At 49.4% G+C, this 19,009-nt stretch overlaps 1 protein-coding gene across 1 annotated transcript in view; it reads right to left on the bottom strand.

Moving 5' to 3' along the window:
• Positions 1-19,009, bottom strand: part of znf407 (zinc finger protein 407) — a 134,890-nt gene that overhangs the window by 113,904 nt on the left and 1,977 nt on the right. The window contains exons 2-5 of the mRNA XM_068570769.1: positions 18,821-19,009; positions 17,403-18,691; positions 16,208-17,168; positions 10,875-10,989 (exon numbers count right to left, since the gene is read on the bottom strand). The exon at positions 18,821-19,009 is cut by the window's right edge and continues 549 nt beyond it. Of these exons, the coding sequence (XP_068426870.1) occupies positions 10,875-10,989; positions 16,208-17,168; positions 17,403-18,691; positions 18,821-19,009 (2,554 nt within the window). The remainder of the gene's footprint in view (positions 1-10,874; positions 10,990-16,207; positions 17,169-17,402; positions 18,692-18,820) is intronic.

Raw genomic sequence — 19,009 nt, 5'->3', positions numbered from 1 at the left:
TGGGCAGAGTGAACCCCGCTAATTTGAAGTTTAACTGTAATAGACGGAGAGTTATCAGTGTTGCAGCATAATTCTGACCTGTTTTGCTGAATAAACAGAACCCATGAATAAATGCTTCCTCTTCGCGTGGCACGCTTCTCTTCATCACGCTCAATGTGGGTTTGTGTTTCCCTCACCCCCCCCCCACACCCCACCTCCTCCTCCTGACCCCCACTGTGGGCTAATCGATGTGTCAGCGTTTTCACGGCCCGCTGCAGGGGTCCAGACCCGCGCCTCGGCCTGAAAGGGGCCTCGGTGGCGCCGGGGTTAACGCGGCTGCCGCGCCGGGGAGAGCGGAGACGGTGGGGCCTTCTACTTTTCCGGTCACACGTCCGCTCCCCTTTCCTGCAGGCCCGACACGAGAAGATGCCGGACAGGAAGGCAACGCAACTCCCGCTTATCCCATCTCTACGCTTTATCCGACTCGGAGAATGACCCCCGCCCCCCCCTCCCCTGCGCTCCGGCCCCGTCAGGCGCCGCGGGCACAATTTGGTGGCAACCGTGACAGCCACGAAGCGTGATCATAACCTCTTCCACCGCCGGAGCCCAACGTCGGCTCCCGGGGGCCACGGAGGACGGGGGACAAGGGTGTGGGGAGGGGAAGAGGGGGGGGGGGCAACGAACGAACAGCGAGTTGGAAAAGGAGACGCGATGCGCCGCATAACGCTTTAATAACTTCGCTGCTCCGCATCCAAAATGCAAACACATTAAAGTGGACACAGCGCCCATCTCATTAAACACACAGCAGTGTAAACATTATCTACCCGCCCCACCCCCACCCCCCGACACACACACACACACACACACACACACAAACCTCCCTCCCTTCCTCTACACTTGCATAAACTTACACAAAGACCTCGTTGGCTTTCTGCATCCCTGCATCCATCCCGCGGATGCCACCAACAAGCCTCGGGAGCTCTTTCTACGAGGGTGTTTTATGCGTCCCGCGGGGCTCGGAGACAGTGAGATGTGGCTACGGCACACAGAGGATCCCAGTCAAGGACACGGGCAGCATCACTCACTCCGCCATTATTTGCTCATATTTAAAGCTGCCCGGGCTACCTGAGGGACCGGAGCCGCACACGCAGAGGAGGATGCTGTGATTTCAGAGTCCGACGGGTGTGCTGAGCGACTGAGAGCTAAAGGAGACGCAACGCAAGCGGGAGGGAGGAGGAGGAGGGAGGGGGGGGAGAGAGAGAGAGAGAGAGGCAGGGAGTGACGGAGGGCTTTATATGTCAGCCCGGTGATACCAGCGTTTTTATGGCCGAATATTTTTCCTCTTGTCAGAGCTGGATAAGGAATCACCATAAGGTTGGGGAGCATGAATATTGCCCTTGAGGGCCCACTGTGGCTGCTCCTGTTTATGGTTGACTAGCAATCAGCCACCGATTCAGGACCCGCAAACCCTCATCCATCCACGTCAGCAATTAATCAATTAAACGGGCTGCGGGGAGGGCTGGCATCGGCTAGGTGTGTTAATACAATGGCCTGTTAAGGTTGATGTAATTTCATCACTAATGTCAGCCATTCATCACGGCTTATTATCTGTTTTCACACAGACAGCGGTCAATATCACTTCATAAAATCGGAGAACCACCCGGATCCCGTGGAATTAAGCCGGGAGGATGCGACGAGAGTGCGGGCAGCAGGAACCCGCGACTTCACGCGGCCTCCCGGAAACAAGTGGCACGCATCACGTGACATGTCATGATACGATTGAATGAGAGGATCTGCCCTCAGATCTGCGACAGAAAGTGGAACCTTCTTCGTGAAGATGACGGCTCACAAACCCCTATCTGTTTTTGTCCTTGGACACCGTGCGTTTGATAATGCACAAATCACATCCCACGCGTCCTTGTACTGCAACGGAGAGCGCAGCCAAAGAAACCTCACGCCGCACGCTCCGTGTCCGATTAATCCTCGCGGGTCGAAAAGAACAGTAACATTAGCCCACGCTAAGGATCCACTCTAGGCCGCGGACTTTTATCGCGATGGAAAAGGAACGTGTGCGTGTGTGTGCGTGTGTGTGCGCGTGCATGTGTCTGTGTGTGTGTGTACAACTATGTAAATAGCTGGCGGTGTGTAGGAGGAGGCCCTGTCCGCTTGTGTGCCTCCCATGAGCATGTGTGGGCCCGACCACATGTGAAACACAAAGTGAGAGTGGTATTTGGCGCACCGATGGATATGAAGGCTCGTATCACCGACAATGTTTAGAGATTTTTTTTTTTTTTTTCCGGACTTCTTGCCCACTGACAGCAGACAGTTTGTGCCAGGATCTCATAACTTGTCACCATTTTACGAGGACAAAATGTCCAAAAAGTTAAGAGGAAAAAAAATCCTTGAACACAACATTGGCACAATACTGGTAGTGGGATGTATTGTTGTCTCGCTGCTGGATGACGATCCGGTTTTAATGTCTTCCTCTTCGAACTGTGTTCTTTATTTGTTTTTTCGATCCATTAATGGACGTCTGGTCCTTCTCTTTCTCACCCAGCTGTTCCTCTTCAGGCCGAGCTGCTGACGCTGTGGTCTTGTGCAGCCCGCTGAGGCATCAGAAGTACTCCGGGGCCACGCAAATGAACTTGACTTGACCCGATCTACTAATCAGAACCATAATCCGTGCATAATTGCTCGGAGTCTGATCAAATTGTTTCATTACACCTAAGAGCTCGCCTCAAGACGAGCGGCACCGCGTTGATTAATTCGACAACAAACACAGTACGTAAGCAAACAAACTGCACAATATCCATCATATCAATTGGACGGCGCAAACTGGCTGACATCCAATTTCACAGCGGGCCGATACACCTGCCCCGCGTATCGGGCCGAATGCGACTAACGGGTTCAGGCAGACACAAAGAGCCTCCCTTCCGCCCGAGCCAACATTTCCCCAGCACTCCCAGCAGGAACATCAGCTCAATTATGATGATGGCAATGACTGATTGCGTTTTACCTCTCCCCCGTTCCCCCAATACGTCTGGCCATCACACAGAAAGGAGAGGGGAGAGATGGCAGAAGAAGGAAGGAGGTGGGTGGGAGGAGGGGAGGGGGGCAGAGATATGAGCTACACGCGTCCCAGATGCCAGTCTCTGAGACGATATCAAACGTCGCGGTGGCAGCAGACTCGCCGCGGAAATAATCTATACCTACAGGAAGTCAATTAAAAAGTGCCAGGGGAGATTAAGAGCAGCGTGACAGCTTTTCGTCAGGCCACGAGTTTGCTCTAGGATGGGAGGCGGGTGGGTGGGTGGGTGGGGGGGGGGGGGGGTGCAGGTAAAGCGTGCGCATTGGTAGTGAAGACATGTTGGAGAAGCAGGGCGGCGGCACGGTGGAAGGAGGAGGAGGAGGAGGAGGTCGTTTGTCAAAACACCCTTAAAAGCCCCCCCCCCCCTCCCCTCCTCTCATGAATATTAAAAAGGGCCTTGGCAGCCGGAAGCTCTGCCACAAGTTTGCGAACCGACGTAATGTGTCTGTTTGCGGGCGCCGAGGAAGCGCTCCGTCCGGATATCAATTAAATCAAGCGGTGTCAGTCTGATGGCCCTCTCAATGGAAGGACGGCCCATTCCCCTCTACACATCAGCTCAGCTTTGTGTCAACCATCCATCTCTCATCCTCCCCTTCCCTCCCCGCTCACCCCCCCCCTCTCCCTCCTCCACCCCCTACCTTCTCTGTCTCTCAAGCAGCCGGTAACTGAATGCACAAATTACTCTCCCCTCCACCTTTAACTCCCACTAAATCTTTCCCCTTTTCCACTTTGCTGAGCCGGGATATTTTATTCCTCCATCAAATATGCATCCCATTAATTAAGTTAAATTACTCCTGACTGCCAAATATCCCCTGCCCCGATGGGTGTCAACACAGAAATGCATGACTGTGAACCTGCAATGACACGGCCCCAACACTTAAACATGAGTTACAGCCTTTTGCAGCTCCATCCACGGGCAGATTACCAGACACTTTGGGCTGCTGGAATTAAGCGGCGGTTGCTCCTTCGCCTCCACCCAGCTTTTTAATAAGTGCACAATGGATGACACTCGCACTTCTGACAATGAGAGGACTGATATTTTAATTACACCCCTTTTTTCATCTGCCTTCCTCTTCATCTTTTAATTGCTGCTGTTAATCACTCATTAACTTTCCCCTCTTTATGTTTTTTCTTTTCTTTTTTCCCCCCTCTTACAATATACCTATGACATGATTAACTCCATAGAATGGATTGTTCAGCAGCATTTTTTTCAAAAATATAATTTCACCTCTTTAAAACGATAAAGTTTGTACGTCTTCTGCGGGGACTTTGTTCAGAGGGAGCAAACTTTGCTCTTGTTTCTCGACCGATCGGAGCCCATTCGCCTTCGTTCGCCGATATTATTCTATTATTGAGTATAAATGCGAGCGAGAAAGGGTTTTGTGAGGCAAAACGTTGCGTGCTACTGGAGCGGAGTCACAGTGGAGTAGTTACAACCCGTCATGGTCCTTTCCCTCCCCGACCCCCCCAAATTCCAGTCTCCATCTCTAAGCTGTCAAATAAAAGAGGAAAAAAAAGGCAGAAAAGCCAACGTGAATAAAAATGAAAAAAAGCATTACTACCCAACTCTATTTACTACTTCACTTTCGTCCCGCGAGTTGAGATTTAATGAAAACAAAAAGTGATAAAAAAAAATAAATAAAAAAAAAAGCTAAGAAAGGCTGAGACCACAAGAAGTTTAATGTTTCAGGAAGGGAACTACTGAGATCACATCGCAGTGCGGACAATGGCCTCTTAAGTTCGACGGTCCTCCTGAGCAGTGGGACTTACGACCACGAGCCCATGTGCTGCGCCGGCTCCCTGGCTTAACTTACTGATCGCGCCGTTTAGCGTCTGGACCCGGCGTTTGTTTTTGTTTGTCTCTGATTAAAGTGAAACGCTCTGATTACGAAGCCCCCGGGCCCCAGTCGGAGGGCCCACGAAAGAATATGAGATTGTTATTAAAAGCTAATGGGTCCGGTCTGCTGACGGGGGAGATTCCTCCGTTTGTCTGCGGCGGCGAGGAGCCGCCGTGCGGGGGTCCCATTCCAACTCTTCAAAGGGGGCCTCCTTTCGCCGTCACGAGACTGACTGAGCAAACAGACTTATCTCCCTCAAGTACTCGCGCCGTGTAATTTGAAACACAAATCTAATCGCATTCGCCGCCGCCGTTTTTTTTTTTTTTGCTTCTTTTTTTTCTGCTGAGTACCGGGGGCCCGTATTCCAAACCGGACTAATGAGGCCATACGTTTGGTGTCATCTCGTCGGCGGGGAGAGATATCGGCGAGGACGCGACACTCGTGAAGGGAATAAAGTTTGACAATCTGGCCAAGAAACAAGTATAAAAAGTGTTTAACTGCACGCGGGTGGATTTATATTGATCCATCGATGCCGTCCGGAGTTGATTTCTCCCCCCGCCCCCCCCCTCTGTCCCCCCCACTCGCTCTCTCTTTGCCCTCTCTCGCCTTATTTCGGTGTGTGCCTCTGCACGAGTGTGTTTCTATTGCGAAAAACATTAATTTTACAAACATCAGCCCAAGGCTACTAAACACATCCAATCCATTATGCTGCGCTTTATCGTGTTATGGGGGGTAACGGGCTGTAAAGCTGTCTCGGTCATAAAGAGCGATCGCAGAGTGCAGAGTCAAACCAGAACGCCGGGCTCTCCGAGCCGAACGCGGCCCCTCGTTATCGTCCCAGCAGCTTCGTCACATACTTAACCTTTCCAGACCAGCCTTTCTGCATTATTTTCCAAATGACCTTTAGCGTTACTTATTTCATTTCCGATAATGGCGCACTAAATTTAGTTAAATGCGTCAGAGCGAAATGTGTTTATTTTTTGGTGAAGGGGACTGCGCTGACTGACTAGGACCATGTTCCTCGACACAAACTCTTTTAAGTGTCCTGGGCAGTAAACATCAATACATCTCCCTCTCCCGTGGGACTGAACGCCGGGCTGATGAGCACATATAAATTAGATTGATCAAAACAAGTTAAAAGAAATAAAATACACAAAAAAGGGGTGGCAATACCCATTTAGACAAGGAGGACATACATGAGATATTGAAGTGTGTGTGTTTTGCTATTTTATCTACGCGGATGTTCGGGGAGGGACGTGAGGACACGACACCTGCGTCAAGGTTGTTTTTTGCAGCTTAAATGTCTCGTCTCCGCCTCAGGGGAGCTAGAACAAGACACACACACACACACACACACACACACACACACACACACACACACACACACACACACACACCTGTTGGGAGTGTAGATAAAGTAGAAGTTGACTGTACTTTTACAGGCGTCCGAAGCGCCACGTGCAAAAACACACGCGCGTGTGTGCGTGTGTGTGTGTGTGTGTGTGTGTGTGTGTGTGTGTGTATATATATATATATATATGTATTTATTTGGTGTTTACATCTGTAGAAGTGCGTAAATGAATGCAAAAGCAGGCTTCCAGCTCATGCCAACACGGCGAGCTTAAACATGCGAGACGTTCGGAGCGCTCAGAAGGTCTAACTCCAACATCAACACGCAGCTAACCCCCGCGAGCGGTTGCGTCGCAGACACAATCCCTCAGCCGGCAAGGAGCGGCGCGTTTCACGCCCCTTGCTGTACGAGCGGAAGGGGGGCGGGATGGAGGGATCTTAGCGAAATCGCTAATGTACGTGATGATTAAGTGTAACTCAAATACCGAGTGTGTTGTTCATGGGCCTGACAGGCAGTAATTTGGTGTATTATATTCCGCGGTTTTAATTGCACGCCACCAACGTGTCCCTCTGACACGTTATGAAGCGATGATGTACAATTATTTCGGGGCGGCGGGAGATCAGCGGAGTGACATTATAATCATCCTCATAGGGATCCCTCTCTTCATCTGCAACAACCATTAATGTTTAAATGGGAGGAAGGAAGGAAAAAAAAAAGAAAGAAAAAAAAAAAACATAAAAATAGTTCTCAGGGAGTTTTAACCAGAATCTGTTTGAGGATTATAGAGAATCACGTCAGGGGAGAAGGAGAGGGGTGTGGATAGACAATAGAGGGGCTGAGTTAAGTGACGGCTTTCTCTGGATAAGCAGCGAGCTAAGATGCCCCTCCACTGTCACTGCCAGGCCTCACACTACTCATGCAGGCCCGGGCATTAAGGCACATTACAGCGGATGAGCCACGCAGGGCGGAACTGATGGGCTATTCTGGGAACAGACCAGACAATCTCACAAGACAGGGGGGGGGGGGGGGGGACATAAAAACCCTGACACGAGCCAACCCCATCCTGTTAACAGTCAAATCACACACACAACACCCAACATGAAATCATGACTATATATACTCTCTCCAGCACTAAGTCAAGAAAACTGAGCTAGAGAGAGAGAGGGAGGGGGGGGGGGGGGGACACACACACACACACAATGCAGCCTCCTCCACAGAGAAGACTAAACTTTAGGGCGTTGCAAACTTTTCTTTGTTGTGAGAAAGCAAAAGTTGTTTGCTTTTTTGTTGTCGTTTTTTTTTTTTTTCAAATTCCTGAAGTGACGCCAGGAAACGGGCAGCTCATGACCCATAATCATAAAACGGCGGTGCACAAGAGGACGATCCACGTCCAGGATAGTGTTAATACTTCCACGGCCCGGGCTAAGATATTAAACCGATGCCTCAAAGCATTTAGACTGTTTATGCATAATTTAACACCTACAACAGCACTGGATGTCCGTTGCATCTTTGGGGAGGACGAGCGAGCGGGAGGGTGGAAATGCTGAATCCAGGGCCTTTCTGCTCGATGATGGAGGAGAGGAGGAGGAGGCTCATTAAGTGGCCCGAGCCCCACTGTGGACAACAACAGAAGAAAAAAAACACGCCGAGAGGAAATGCAAGAATCTGCCGCCTCACACGCTGGAAAGTTGTTGTTTTTTTTACGTCTCCCAACCAATTAAATATGAGAAATCTTATCTTGTATGCTAATAGCCAATTTGTGTTCTTCTGCTGTTTGTGCACCTTAAGAGTTCTTTACGGGCAAATTAAGACCGAGCGAGTTTTTTTTTTTTTTTTTTTTTAAACAAAAGACACATGTGGGGCAAATGGACAGACGGGAGGCACGGACACGGGTGTGCGGAGGGAGCGAGAAGAGCGGCAGAGACAGAAAGCCTATAAGGTGTTAGCGATGATGAGCGAGGCGCTGACCAGCCCACTCAGGTTTGATTGGCAGCGTGGTCAAGGGTTCCAATCTGTCCTGGCCTCGCATTTGCATTTGTTAATTAAATGCCACAACAATATGATCTTTAACTATCAACAAGTTCAACAAGTGCGGTCGGAGCCAAAGTGAGGCGGACAGCCTCACGAGGTGCGGGCACGTCCGCTCGATCGCCGCGTCAGAGCCGAGATAATCTCCCAGTCGCAAACTTTAACGGTGGAAAACACGGCGATCAATGGCGGCGAAGGTGGATCTTTTTTTTTTTTTTTTTTTTTATGAAGGAAAGGCAAAGAAAGAAAAAAACAAACAGCATGCTCAGCCGGTGCTCTGAACAAAATGGCAATAAACTAAAAGCCGCAAAACTCTGTGTCCCGTGGAGGCCCAAGGGTCTGCGAGCATGAAATAAATTAATGAAACACAAATATTATATTGAGAAAAAAAAAAAAGAAGCGAAGACGAAGCAGCCCCAAGATAGTCTTGTGTTAATTGAAATGATAAATGGTGATTACAAAGAAATATCTAAAAAAAAAAAAAAAGTGGTGTTTTCTTTTATCCCGCTTTGGTTACAAAATGCTGCCCCGTCATTAGCATCCGCGCGAGAACGCAGAACTTAAATTGTGACGTAATCTCACTTTAAACATTACACCCCCGAAACATTGGCCATCCATTAGCGACGCGCCTCAGATTCAGGTTAAGGACGGCGTCGTCAAACGCAAGAGGTTTGGGGAAAGAGGAGGGAAGGGGGGCTTCGTGTATGTATGGCTGTGGCCTTAATGAGGGTGTTTCAGGGAGTTTCTTTGTGTTTGCTGCTCTTTAGTCAGGAGGAGGGATGGCCTGGTGATCAGTCAGCACTGAAAGCACACACAGGGCCGATTTGTCACCGGCGGCCGGCACTGGCAGCGCTCGGCTCCTCCATCCGCATGATTTGTGAAACCGGGGGCTGTATTTAGTAGTCCCATTTAAAAGGCATATTGGGGAACTGCTCTGTACGTGCGCGCGCTCATGCGCGTGCTCGTGCGTATGTAAAGCGAGGCGCCGTTTGGTCAAAAGCCCAAACACATTTGCAGCACTCGGGAGCGGAGGGTTTTTCAGCTGGAGGGCTTGTGAAACATGAGCCTTTCCTCTCATTAAAAGGAGAAGCTGTGTTTAAACCAAACGCTTGTTTGCTCCTGCTGTAATATGTTTGCGAAACATCAGCGGGAGCGAATAAACACATTCGCTCCACTCGGCTTTTTTGAAAAAAAAAAAAAAAAAAAAAAAAAGAACAGAAATCGGCGCGCGACTGAACTAAATGGAACGCTTTACACCGAATTACACAGAGGAAGAAACTAATAACTCCACATATGTCTTCATCTTAGCGAGAGTGCAGCCGCAGAAGCTCGATGGCACAAAGCTGGAAATCCCACAATTTACTCTATTCCCCGACTGCATGTTAAACAGCTTAACACGTCCATTTGAACATGGCAAGGCAGTGAGGAGGTCTACCGCGGGAATGAAACCAGCTGAACATAACATATGGTCCACATGTAGGGGGTACGAGGCGGTGGGATAGAGCGCTACGCGCGCACTATACCGGCTATTTATAGGCTCCTGGTTACCTACATACACTTGCAGTTGGGATTATTTATCCGGATGGAAACTGAAAGGGTTCGGCAGCTTTTACCTTTCACTCACGAGCAGTACGTTTGTCTTTTTAAGAAAAGGCCCGGGGACGGCTGAAGGTGAGAGAACGTTATTCACACGCTAAGGTGCGACGAGCACTGAAAGTTTTGGCCTGAGTCCAGTTGTTGTCAATGTTAAATGGTCTTTTAATGGATTTCTTTCTTAATACTAATAAATATGAAGTCAATGTATTAAGAGTTTCAACCAGAATATTAAATGTGCCCATGATGTTTTTTCTCTCTCTCTCTCTCTCTCTCTCTCTCTCTCTCTCTCTCTCTCTCTCTCTCTCTCTCTCTCTCTCTCTCTCTCTCTCTCTCTCTCTCTCTCTCTCTCTCTCTCTCTCTCTCTCTCTCTCTCTCTCTCTCTCTCTCTCTCCCTCCCCCTCTCTCTCTATATATATATGACTTTGACAGGGAATCTACATCAGAAGAGAAGCTCTTCTCTCATCGTGGTCGGCAGGGTTAAATCGGATTGAATTATGAATTAGCTTGAGACAAATGCAATTTAAAGTGGGCTGCACAAAAGATAATTAGCAGATCGCTCCTCAGACACCAACATGAAACCTCACTCCACCTGACTGGCGCGTAGCACAACCACTCGCTGCCTGTCACCAGTGCGTGTGCGTGTGCGTGTGCATGTGCGCGTGTGTGCGTTTTCTCAATTCCAAATCGTCAACACAAAATGCCGCAGCAGCTGTTCAAGGAAACAAGACCAAACGCCTCCTAAACTGCCCCTAGATGTCTTTCCATCTGAATACGGGACACTTACAGGTAACGCCGCCACGTCTTCTGCATCACGTTTCTGGCCTCGTGGCGAGTAACCATCATCAATGCACAAGAGAGACGCGAGTTATGGTGGAAAAGTCTGTTCAGTAGCCGCATGAGTTGACCGCCGTCGGCCTCCAAACCTACTGAAGTAGCAACGCCTTCGTGCGTTTCTCAAATCCTTCTCTCAGACACGCTGGAACCTGTGACTCACCCGCAGATGTCGCACTTGTACTCCCTCATGCCGAGGTGTCTCTTCACGTGGTTCCTGGCGTCCCCCAGCTGAGCGGTCGCAAAGTTGCAGATCTTGCACATGAAGGGCTTGGATCCTGAAAGGAAAGCGTGGAGAAAGAGAGAGTTCACATCCAACAATAACACTGCGTTTGAAAGAAAGAGGTGGCAATTGTAATAAAGCGTAGACTGCCGAGCCGCCGGGGGCAGGAATCAGATTTTGCATCACGGATCGTTCCTCAGTGCCGGGCGTGTGAGACTGTTATTAGTTCAACCGACTTCAGAGCCGCGAAAACGACTCCAGATTTATAAAAACAGATGCCCCTTACTACAGTCCCCGCACAGCAAATAAACTACAGTCCCACTCCGAGTGCCAGGCGTCCCTTCTTTCACTCTCTATCTATCCTTGTCACTCTCTTTCATCTCGTACCTACTCTTCCCTTTGCCTGTGGATGCGTAAATTGGATTCCAAAGGTCAGGGCGAATGCGTAAATCAATTCTGTGTGCGCTGACTACCTCCCGTTCCATCATTAAAGCGCTAATCACTCTGGCGGGCTTCTCAGGGAGGTTTCTCCCTAATTATTGTCATTAATAAGTCCAGTGGGGGGCGGGGGAGGGGGGCGTGGTGGCGCTTGAGAGAGTGGCAGAGCCTCTGCCCGCCATCCGTCATGTAAGAGCAGAGCGGCGAGGGGCTGGCGGGCCCACGCGGCACACAAACATTCGCCAGCTCCAGTCGAAAGAGGGAAGGGGGTGTCAGGAAATGGCGTGGGCGATTAAAAAAAAAAAAAACTTTTAGTTTTACAAACACTAAGCAAACTTTACATTTAGCCAAATGAAGCTGTTCAAGCACTGCGCTTCTTTTTCACGCACCCCCCAAAAAAAAAAAAAAAATAGTTGAAACGCGTGCGTAAACGGATATTGTGTTTGTCAGTCCGGGCCACATTCAGGCCGGCGTCACGCGGTGCGACGCTGCAATCTCAGTGGCAGCCTGGTGCCTCGGCGCACGCATCTGTGAGCAAACCCTCGCCCTCTCGCGGTGGATATCCCAAGACGCTGTACAATATTTATTCCAGGGGCAGCCGCTGATTTGATTAAGCACTTTGTGTAGATTACTAATTCGTTCATGCACGGTTCACTTGCCGTGAGCTGGAAGTACGACACATCGAATTTTAAGCCGGTAACGAAGATTGAAAGGCAAGCATGTGCTAACAAGGCCCATAAACATGGTGAGGGAGGGGGGGGGGGGGGGCTCTTCATTTCACATGTCCCTACAGTACACACACACACACACACACACATCACGATGCAGTCACGAATAAAAAAGGCAGATAAACACATTAAGAAGAAGAAGAAAAAACTATACATAAACACACTTCACACCTAAATGTGCAGACACTTTCACACACAAATCGCACAACACGATCAGCGACACCCCGAGGAAAAACAACAAAAAAACAAAAAAACACAAAAAAGAAGACGAGACACGCGCGCTCACACCACACCACGCCCGCCCGCCACCACACCAACACGTACCTACGTCGAGATCCGAAACCCCACCTCACACCTATGCACGTGCGTGCAGACGCACACATTAAATTCATAAGACATAACCACCCATGGACAAACAGAAGGAGAGACAATCGCTCTCACTCACACAGACACACACACACACACACACACACACGCAACCTAAAGTTGAGGTGAGAGGGAGAGGCGTGCGGGGAGCTGATTTGTCCAGATGGCTGACTGAGTATGAGACATGGCAGAAAGGAGGGAGATGTAACGTCCCTCAGTTCCCACATCTTATCACATTAATACTCCACCACTCCACTTAAACAGCCTCCGTGAAACTGAAATTGACCATCAATGCAGTGTCATGTTAAATTAATATTGCCATCCACATCGAGGCGATGTGGCTCCCTCACATCCCAGATGAGACAGCGAATGACTAATTCATTTCCTGAAAGGAGAGGAGAACCTCATGTAACGTTTCACTACACGGCTGCGCGCGCACACACACACGCACGCACACACATACACACTCACTCACTCACAAGGTGATGTCTTAAGCCTTGCACATGCCGAACACTCCTGTGATATCCTTGGCTTTATTCTTCAGGTTTGGAGGAAGAGAATTACACGTGATGATTTCATATGGATATTTGTTTGTTTTTTTTCATGCTAAAATTCACTGTTTCGCACCTGAGAGTGTCCGGCTTCAACCCTACCTCACCATGACGCAGCGAGCTCAGTTTCAGGTTATCGTAATCCGTCACACACACACACACACGGGTTGCAGATGTCAAATTGTCGGAAAACTACTGTGGCCGACCGATATGTTTGTATGTACATCACAATGAGTGGATTAGAGCATGATTTATGCAGCGCCACCCACACCATGATCCTGACACCTCACCTGTGAACATCAGCTTTTCCTCGTCTTTAAAAGGCTGTAGTGCAGGAAACCGTACGGATGATTATTTATTCAAATTATCTTTTGAAGGCACCAAAAGTCAAGCCGACGATGTTGTTGCCAGATTGATATTGAGGTATTTTGGTCAAAGATATTGTGATAGTTTAGGATAGGATTTTCTTTATGTCCCCCAGTCTGATCTCCCATTTCCCAAACATTTCATCTCCAGGAAATAAAAAGAAATGGTTGAGTTTTTTTACTTTTTCATTTTTATGTCTTTTTGGCTCTGGAGGAAACTCTACAAACTGTGTTGCTAAACGGACTGGGACGCCTCACGATGAACGAATGGACACTGCTTGATAGAATTGATGGAGAAAAGATGAAGATGGGTTTTCATTCTGTCGTTGTGCTTAAAAAAAAAAACATAATAGAATATAAAATCCTGGGGGGGGGGGGAACACGAAATAGCGTTAAAGATTCAAGAATCTTCGAAAAGTTTACCATCAAACGCGAAGATGTTGGCGAGTTCTACCTGTTCTCCAGTCACATGTAGAACACGCATTGCAGCCTGTGTGTGTGTGTGTGTGTGTGTGTGTGTGTGTGTGTGTGTGTATGCGTGTTACTTTAAGGTTCGGTCTGAGGTCAGACAGCTCACTCCAGTGAAAAAGTGACCAATTTACCCCAAAATGCAAATTCTAGCTTCACCCTCATTGGCAAAACGCAAGCATGTGTGCGTGCGTTTCCTTTAAGGGACAAATTGACAAATCTGTGTGCCGCCTCCCACCACCGTCCCCTGATTTCACTGATTAATCAAGTGAATAAAAACTAGGTCTTAATTAAAAGGATCTGGACGTGCTCCCGGCCCACAAACTGGCAGACCCCCACTGAGCGGCTCCACAGCGCCACAAACAAACTCCCAGAATGAATGGCTGCCGTATAAAAGGTGCATAATTCACTGTAATGAGGGAACTTAGCAATAATAACAACTGGCATATGTTGTCAAAATGAAGAGAAATGGATGCTTTCCACAAATAAGAACCGCATAAACAAGAGTAATCCCATAAACAAGAACATAACTCAGTTGAATAAAAAAAGGAGGTAAACCTCTAAAACAAGTGTTCATCATCTGAAACCTCAGGATGTGCCCTTGACGTGAAGCCCTCTGTTGGGGCCTCCGTGTCACAGCTTTCATTTTCTTAAGTAACATTAAGTAAGTGACCTCAAAATTCAAGAATTATGACACAGCGGCAAAATTATGAATACATATAGACTATTCGTTAATAAGAAGAAAGTGGTGGCTCCACATTAATCATCGGGATTTTAACCTCCTTACAGCATGAAGCAATCTAACTTTGAGCGCGCAAGGTGACTGGCAGACATACTTCATAAAACATTCAAAAAAGGAGAGACAAAACATGTTGTTTCCTTAAAGTGAAACCATCCCTCTTCTGCAACGGCAGCATATCCAAAACAGTTCAACCGCCGCACATTTTTGGCCCATTGCATTTATGGGGATTTGATGACATAAGGGAGTGAAATCAGCGCGCGGTTTTAAGTACCTCCCCTGTGTTCAGCGGGGGAATATTATCTCAAAAAGCTACAAAACCTGCACCTAAACCACCGCCACTGAGCCCGAGAGTGGAAACAATCCTTTTTGATCTCCCCGTACAACAGAAAACACACACGCACACGCACACGCACACACACGGTAAGCACACACACACACACACACACACACGCGCGGGAAGCACAGAGCATGGACTTCAATTAAAGTCCCATTAAAGTTTGGGCTGAAAGGGGGATGAACCATAGGAGGCAGAGAAGGGCATTTATCGATGTCGCCCTCACATCTCGTTCCTGCATTAAGTTGATTTTAAAAGCAATTAATACACATGGTCAGGGAGACGTAATGGAGCGCCCTATGTTCTTAACCCGCTGGACATTTCCCGGCCGAAGCCCCGGCCGCCGCGGCCCTGCTTTGCATTATAAATGACAAGATAAATCTTAATGGATTGAGGATAATCAGCGAGCCATGAAGGCTGACATATACACACGTTGGCTAGGCGTAAGAGCGCTAGCACACACAGGCAGACAGACACACACACACACACACACACACACACAAACATGGACGTACGGGCACCAGGGAAATTAAAGGCTTTGAATACGTCTGCATTGATTATTTTAAATTATTAGCCCACCTCTCTTTGGACCTCCAATGCTTTTAGCCTAAGCTTTAACACATTTACAGAGACTTATTGACTATAATTACAACTGAGTCTTGGTAATGGACACATCAATTATGAGTCGCACATGTCTCTGACCAAGCGTTGCTCAGGGAATCCCAATCTGGGGTCCATTAGCGTCTCTCCTGCTGGTCTGAAGCTCAATCAGTCTTTACCTTCACCTCTGCTGAAACAGCTATTACCTGGCTGCAGCAGATAGTAGCCTGAACATTAGCTCGAGCTGCCAAGGAGGAGGCTGCGTCTCCCAACTCAATACAATTGCAGCTAAAAACAAAAAGGCCTAATAGCTGAGCACAAAGAGGACATAGGGGGTTTTTTTTCTTAGTAAAACTCAGTGGGTTCATAAGGCTTTGAAAGGCCTCAAATCAGTCAAAGAGGGTTGAATGATTTATGCAGCAACTGCAGAGTTGCACTTAAGCAAATGTTTTTAAATGTCCTTCTGATCAAAACCCCCGTTCTAGTTCACGAATTGCATAAAAACGCATCCAAAATGCAGAATGTGATACCACGGTTTTGAATATATTATAAATGATATACACGTAAAATGAGGGATAATAGCCTTGACCTGCTTTTACGCGGCACACATACGGCATCGGTGCGTGTGTGTGTGTGGTGTATGTGACACACATAAATGGAAAGAAGAAGAGGCGTACATACCGGTGTGCGTGCGGATGTGTGCCAGGAAGGCCATGGAGTTGCTGCTCTTGCACACCTTGCCGCAATACTTGCACACGCTGCCCTGGTTCTCCTCGCGCTCGCGGTTGATCTGCTCCGTGTCCTCCAACACGTACTTGTTGACCTCCCTCAGGAGCTCCTCGTGCTTCTCCTTGATGTGGACAAACAGGTCCTGCTCCGTTGCGAAGCGGTCGGTGCACTTCACGCACTTGAAGCTGGCGCCCCCCTCGGGCAGCTCCTCCACGCTGTTCTGCTCGTTGCGGAGGTGCGCGGCGCTCGTCAGGTGCTGGTGCAGGTTGCTCTCGGTGTAGAACGACTTGCCGCACACCAGGCAGTGGAAGTGCTTCTCCTTGGACGGGTGCTTCATGGAGATGTGGACGTTGAGGCCGCTGATGCCGTCGGCCATGAAGCCGCAGTCCTCGCAGCGGATGCGGGCGCCGCTCCGTTTGGCCTCCTCCCTCACCTTCATCATCTTGCGCCGGAGCTTCCTGACGTGTCCCGAGTTGGGGGCGAGGAAGCCGGAGGGCACCGTCGGGCCTCCCGTCAGACATATGACGGCGGCCTCGCCCTCGAGAGCCAGACCTTCCTGCAGCTGCTGCTGCTCCTGCTCGGCGAGGGCCTTCATGGACACGATGCAGGCGTCGAAGGGAAGAGCTTTGGACATTTGTGTGTTCGAAAGAGAGTCCTCACTTTTCGCATTTGAGACCGCCTCGTCCGTATTCAAGGGCTCGTCGTCCGCTGGCTTCCCCCCTTCCTCCGGGCTCTCCTGCTGTGCGGACTGATCCACTAAAGGAGGAAGTTCGGCTGGAGCCTGCTGGGCTTCTTCACGCAGCTCCGCGAGTTCAACCGTTGCATCGGTTTGATCCAGTTCTCCAGTACTAGAGGGCACGAAACCCTCTACTTGCTTCTCGTCTTCACTGCCAGCTACCGCAACAATGGCATCCTTGGCATCCTCAGCAACCTCAGCATCCTCAGCATCCTCAGCATCCTCAGCATCCTCAGCAACCTCAGCATCCTCAGCCATCTCAGCAGTCTCAGCAGTCTCAGCCATCTCATCAGGCTTAGCATCCTCAGCAACCTCAGCAACCTCAGCAACCTCAGCAACCTCAGCATCTTCAGCAACCTCAGCATCTTCAGCAACCTCAGCATCTTCAGCAACCTCAGCAACCTCAGCAACCTCAGCAACCTCAGCATTCTCCGTGGGTGCAGCTGCATTCTGACTTACAGCAGCTTGGCCGTCCTCCGAACAAGAGTCAGACTCCTCTACGGGGCTAAGTTGTCCACATTCAGGGTCTGGGTTTGCCTCCACAAGCTCAATGGCCTCCTTCAACGGGACGGCCAAAGCTTTTTGCTCCTCGGCCCCTAAGGGTTCCAGGTAATTCTGGCTTTTCTGTTTGTGCTTTTCTGTGATGGCGTGCCGAGTCATCTCCCTGCTCGTTACGGCATAGTAGCTACACGCAAGGCAGACGTACTCAAAATCTTTGGTGTGCTTTCTCTTGACGTGGAGATGGAGCGAAGGGATCGACTGAGCGACAAAATCGCAATAGCTGCAAGCACTAACAGAGTCATATTTGCTTTTTTTCTGGCTCGCGTCGGACTGCATTTGCTCGTCCCCGCTGCGTTCGTTTGTGGCCGAGTCGTCGGACTCCGCCTCTTTGTCGGTGCTCTGACGATGTGCGATTGGTTCCTGCGCTTGTCCCGTCGCAGGCTCCTGCGGCGGCACACTCGCGTGATTGTTGGCGCGGTTCTTGTTGGCGCACTCTTGTGCGCGTCGGACGTGTTTCTTCGTGATACAGTGGCGATCCATGTCTCCTTTGGTCACGCAGCTGTAGTTGCACAGAGTGCAGCTGTAGCCGTACTCCTTGCTGTGTTTGCGACGGACATGGACACTGAGGTTAGTGGCGTTGGACACCACCAGGCCACAGTACCCACAAGTGGTCGTAGACCCCTGCTTTGGTCGGCCTCTTTTCTTTCTGGGAGTTTCCAGCTCTAAATCCTCGTCATCGACCAACACAGCGATGGAAGCTGCCTTTGTTTCCCGATTCCCCTCTGTTAAAGCAGCGACAGCCTCTCCGCAATCCGCCTGAGCCGGGTCATCTACAATAGCGCCGTCTCCTGCGCTGTCTCTGCTGACACTCTCGACGTAGGTGTCAAAAGGGGCAGAGTCGCCGCTCTCCTCTTTCTGTTGCTGCATGTGACTGTCTGAGGACAGGTGAACGTCCATCCACTCCGACGTGGCCGCCAGGAAGTTACACAGCCTGCAGCGGTACCACTCTTGGTTCAGGTGCTTCACTCGAGTGTGGTTTTCAAGCAACGCGGGCGTGCTAACCCTAAAATCGCAATTGGAGCACTTCAGCTGGAACCTGCTGAACGGACGTTTAGCAGCCACTCGGATCGCAGGGGCCTTCAGAGCGCTGCCGGGATCCTCGACTTCCTTGGCTTCGTCCATGTTCTCGCCAGCCTCGACTGAAAGACATTTCAAAAGACACTTTTTTTTTTCCAAGTCTCTTTTTTAACTTCAATTCAAAACATTCTGTTGAGCACTTTAAAAAGGAAAATTACACAAACTAAAACTATAAAATAGCATATACTCACACGTGTACGGGGTGTCTTTGGTGTGGTATCTCTGGATATGCACATCCAGAGGGGACTTGTCCCTGAACTCTTGTCCACAGTAGTTGCAGGAGTGTATCATCTTAGGTTTTGGGGTTCTCTTGCTAAGTCTTCTCTCTTGGGGGGGGATTGCCTCATCTTGATCTGCCTGCTGTTTGTCTAATAAAGTTT

This window comes from Clinocottus analis, unplaced genomic scaffold (genome assembly GCF_023055335.1).
Source record: "Clinocottus analis isolate CAN_PGR_092001 unplaced genomic scaffold, fCliAna1.0.p SCAF_9, whole genome shotgun sequence".
NCBI classification, from domain to species: Eukaryota; Metazoa; Chordata; class Actinopteri; order Perciformes; family Cottidae; genus Clinocottus; species Clinocottus analis.
This window is presented reverse-complemented; position numbering and strand designations above follow the sequence as displayed.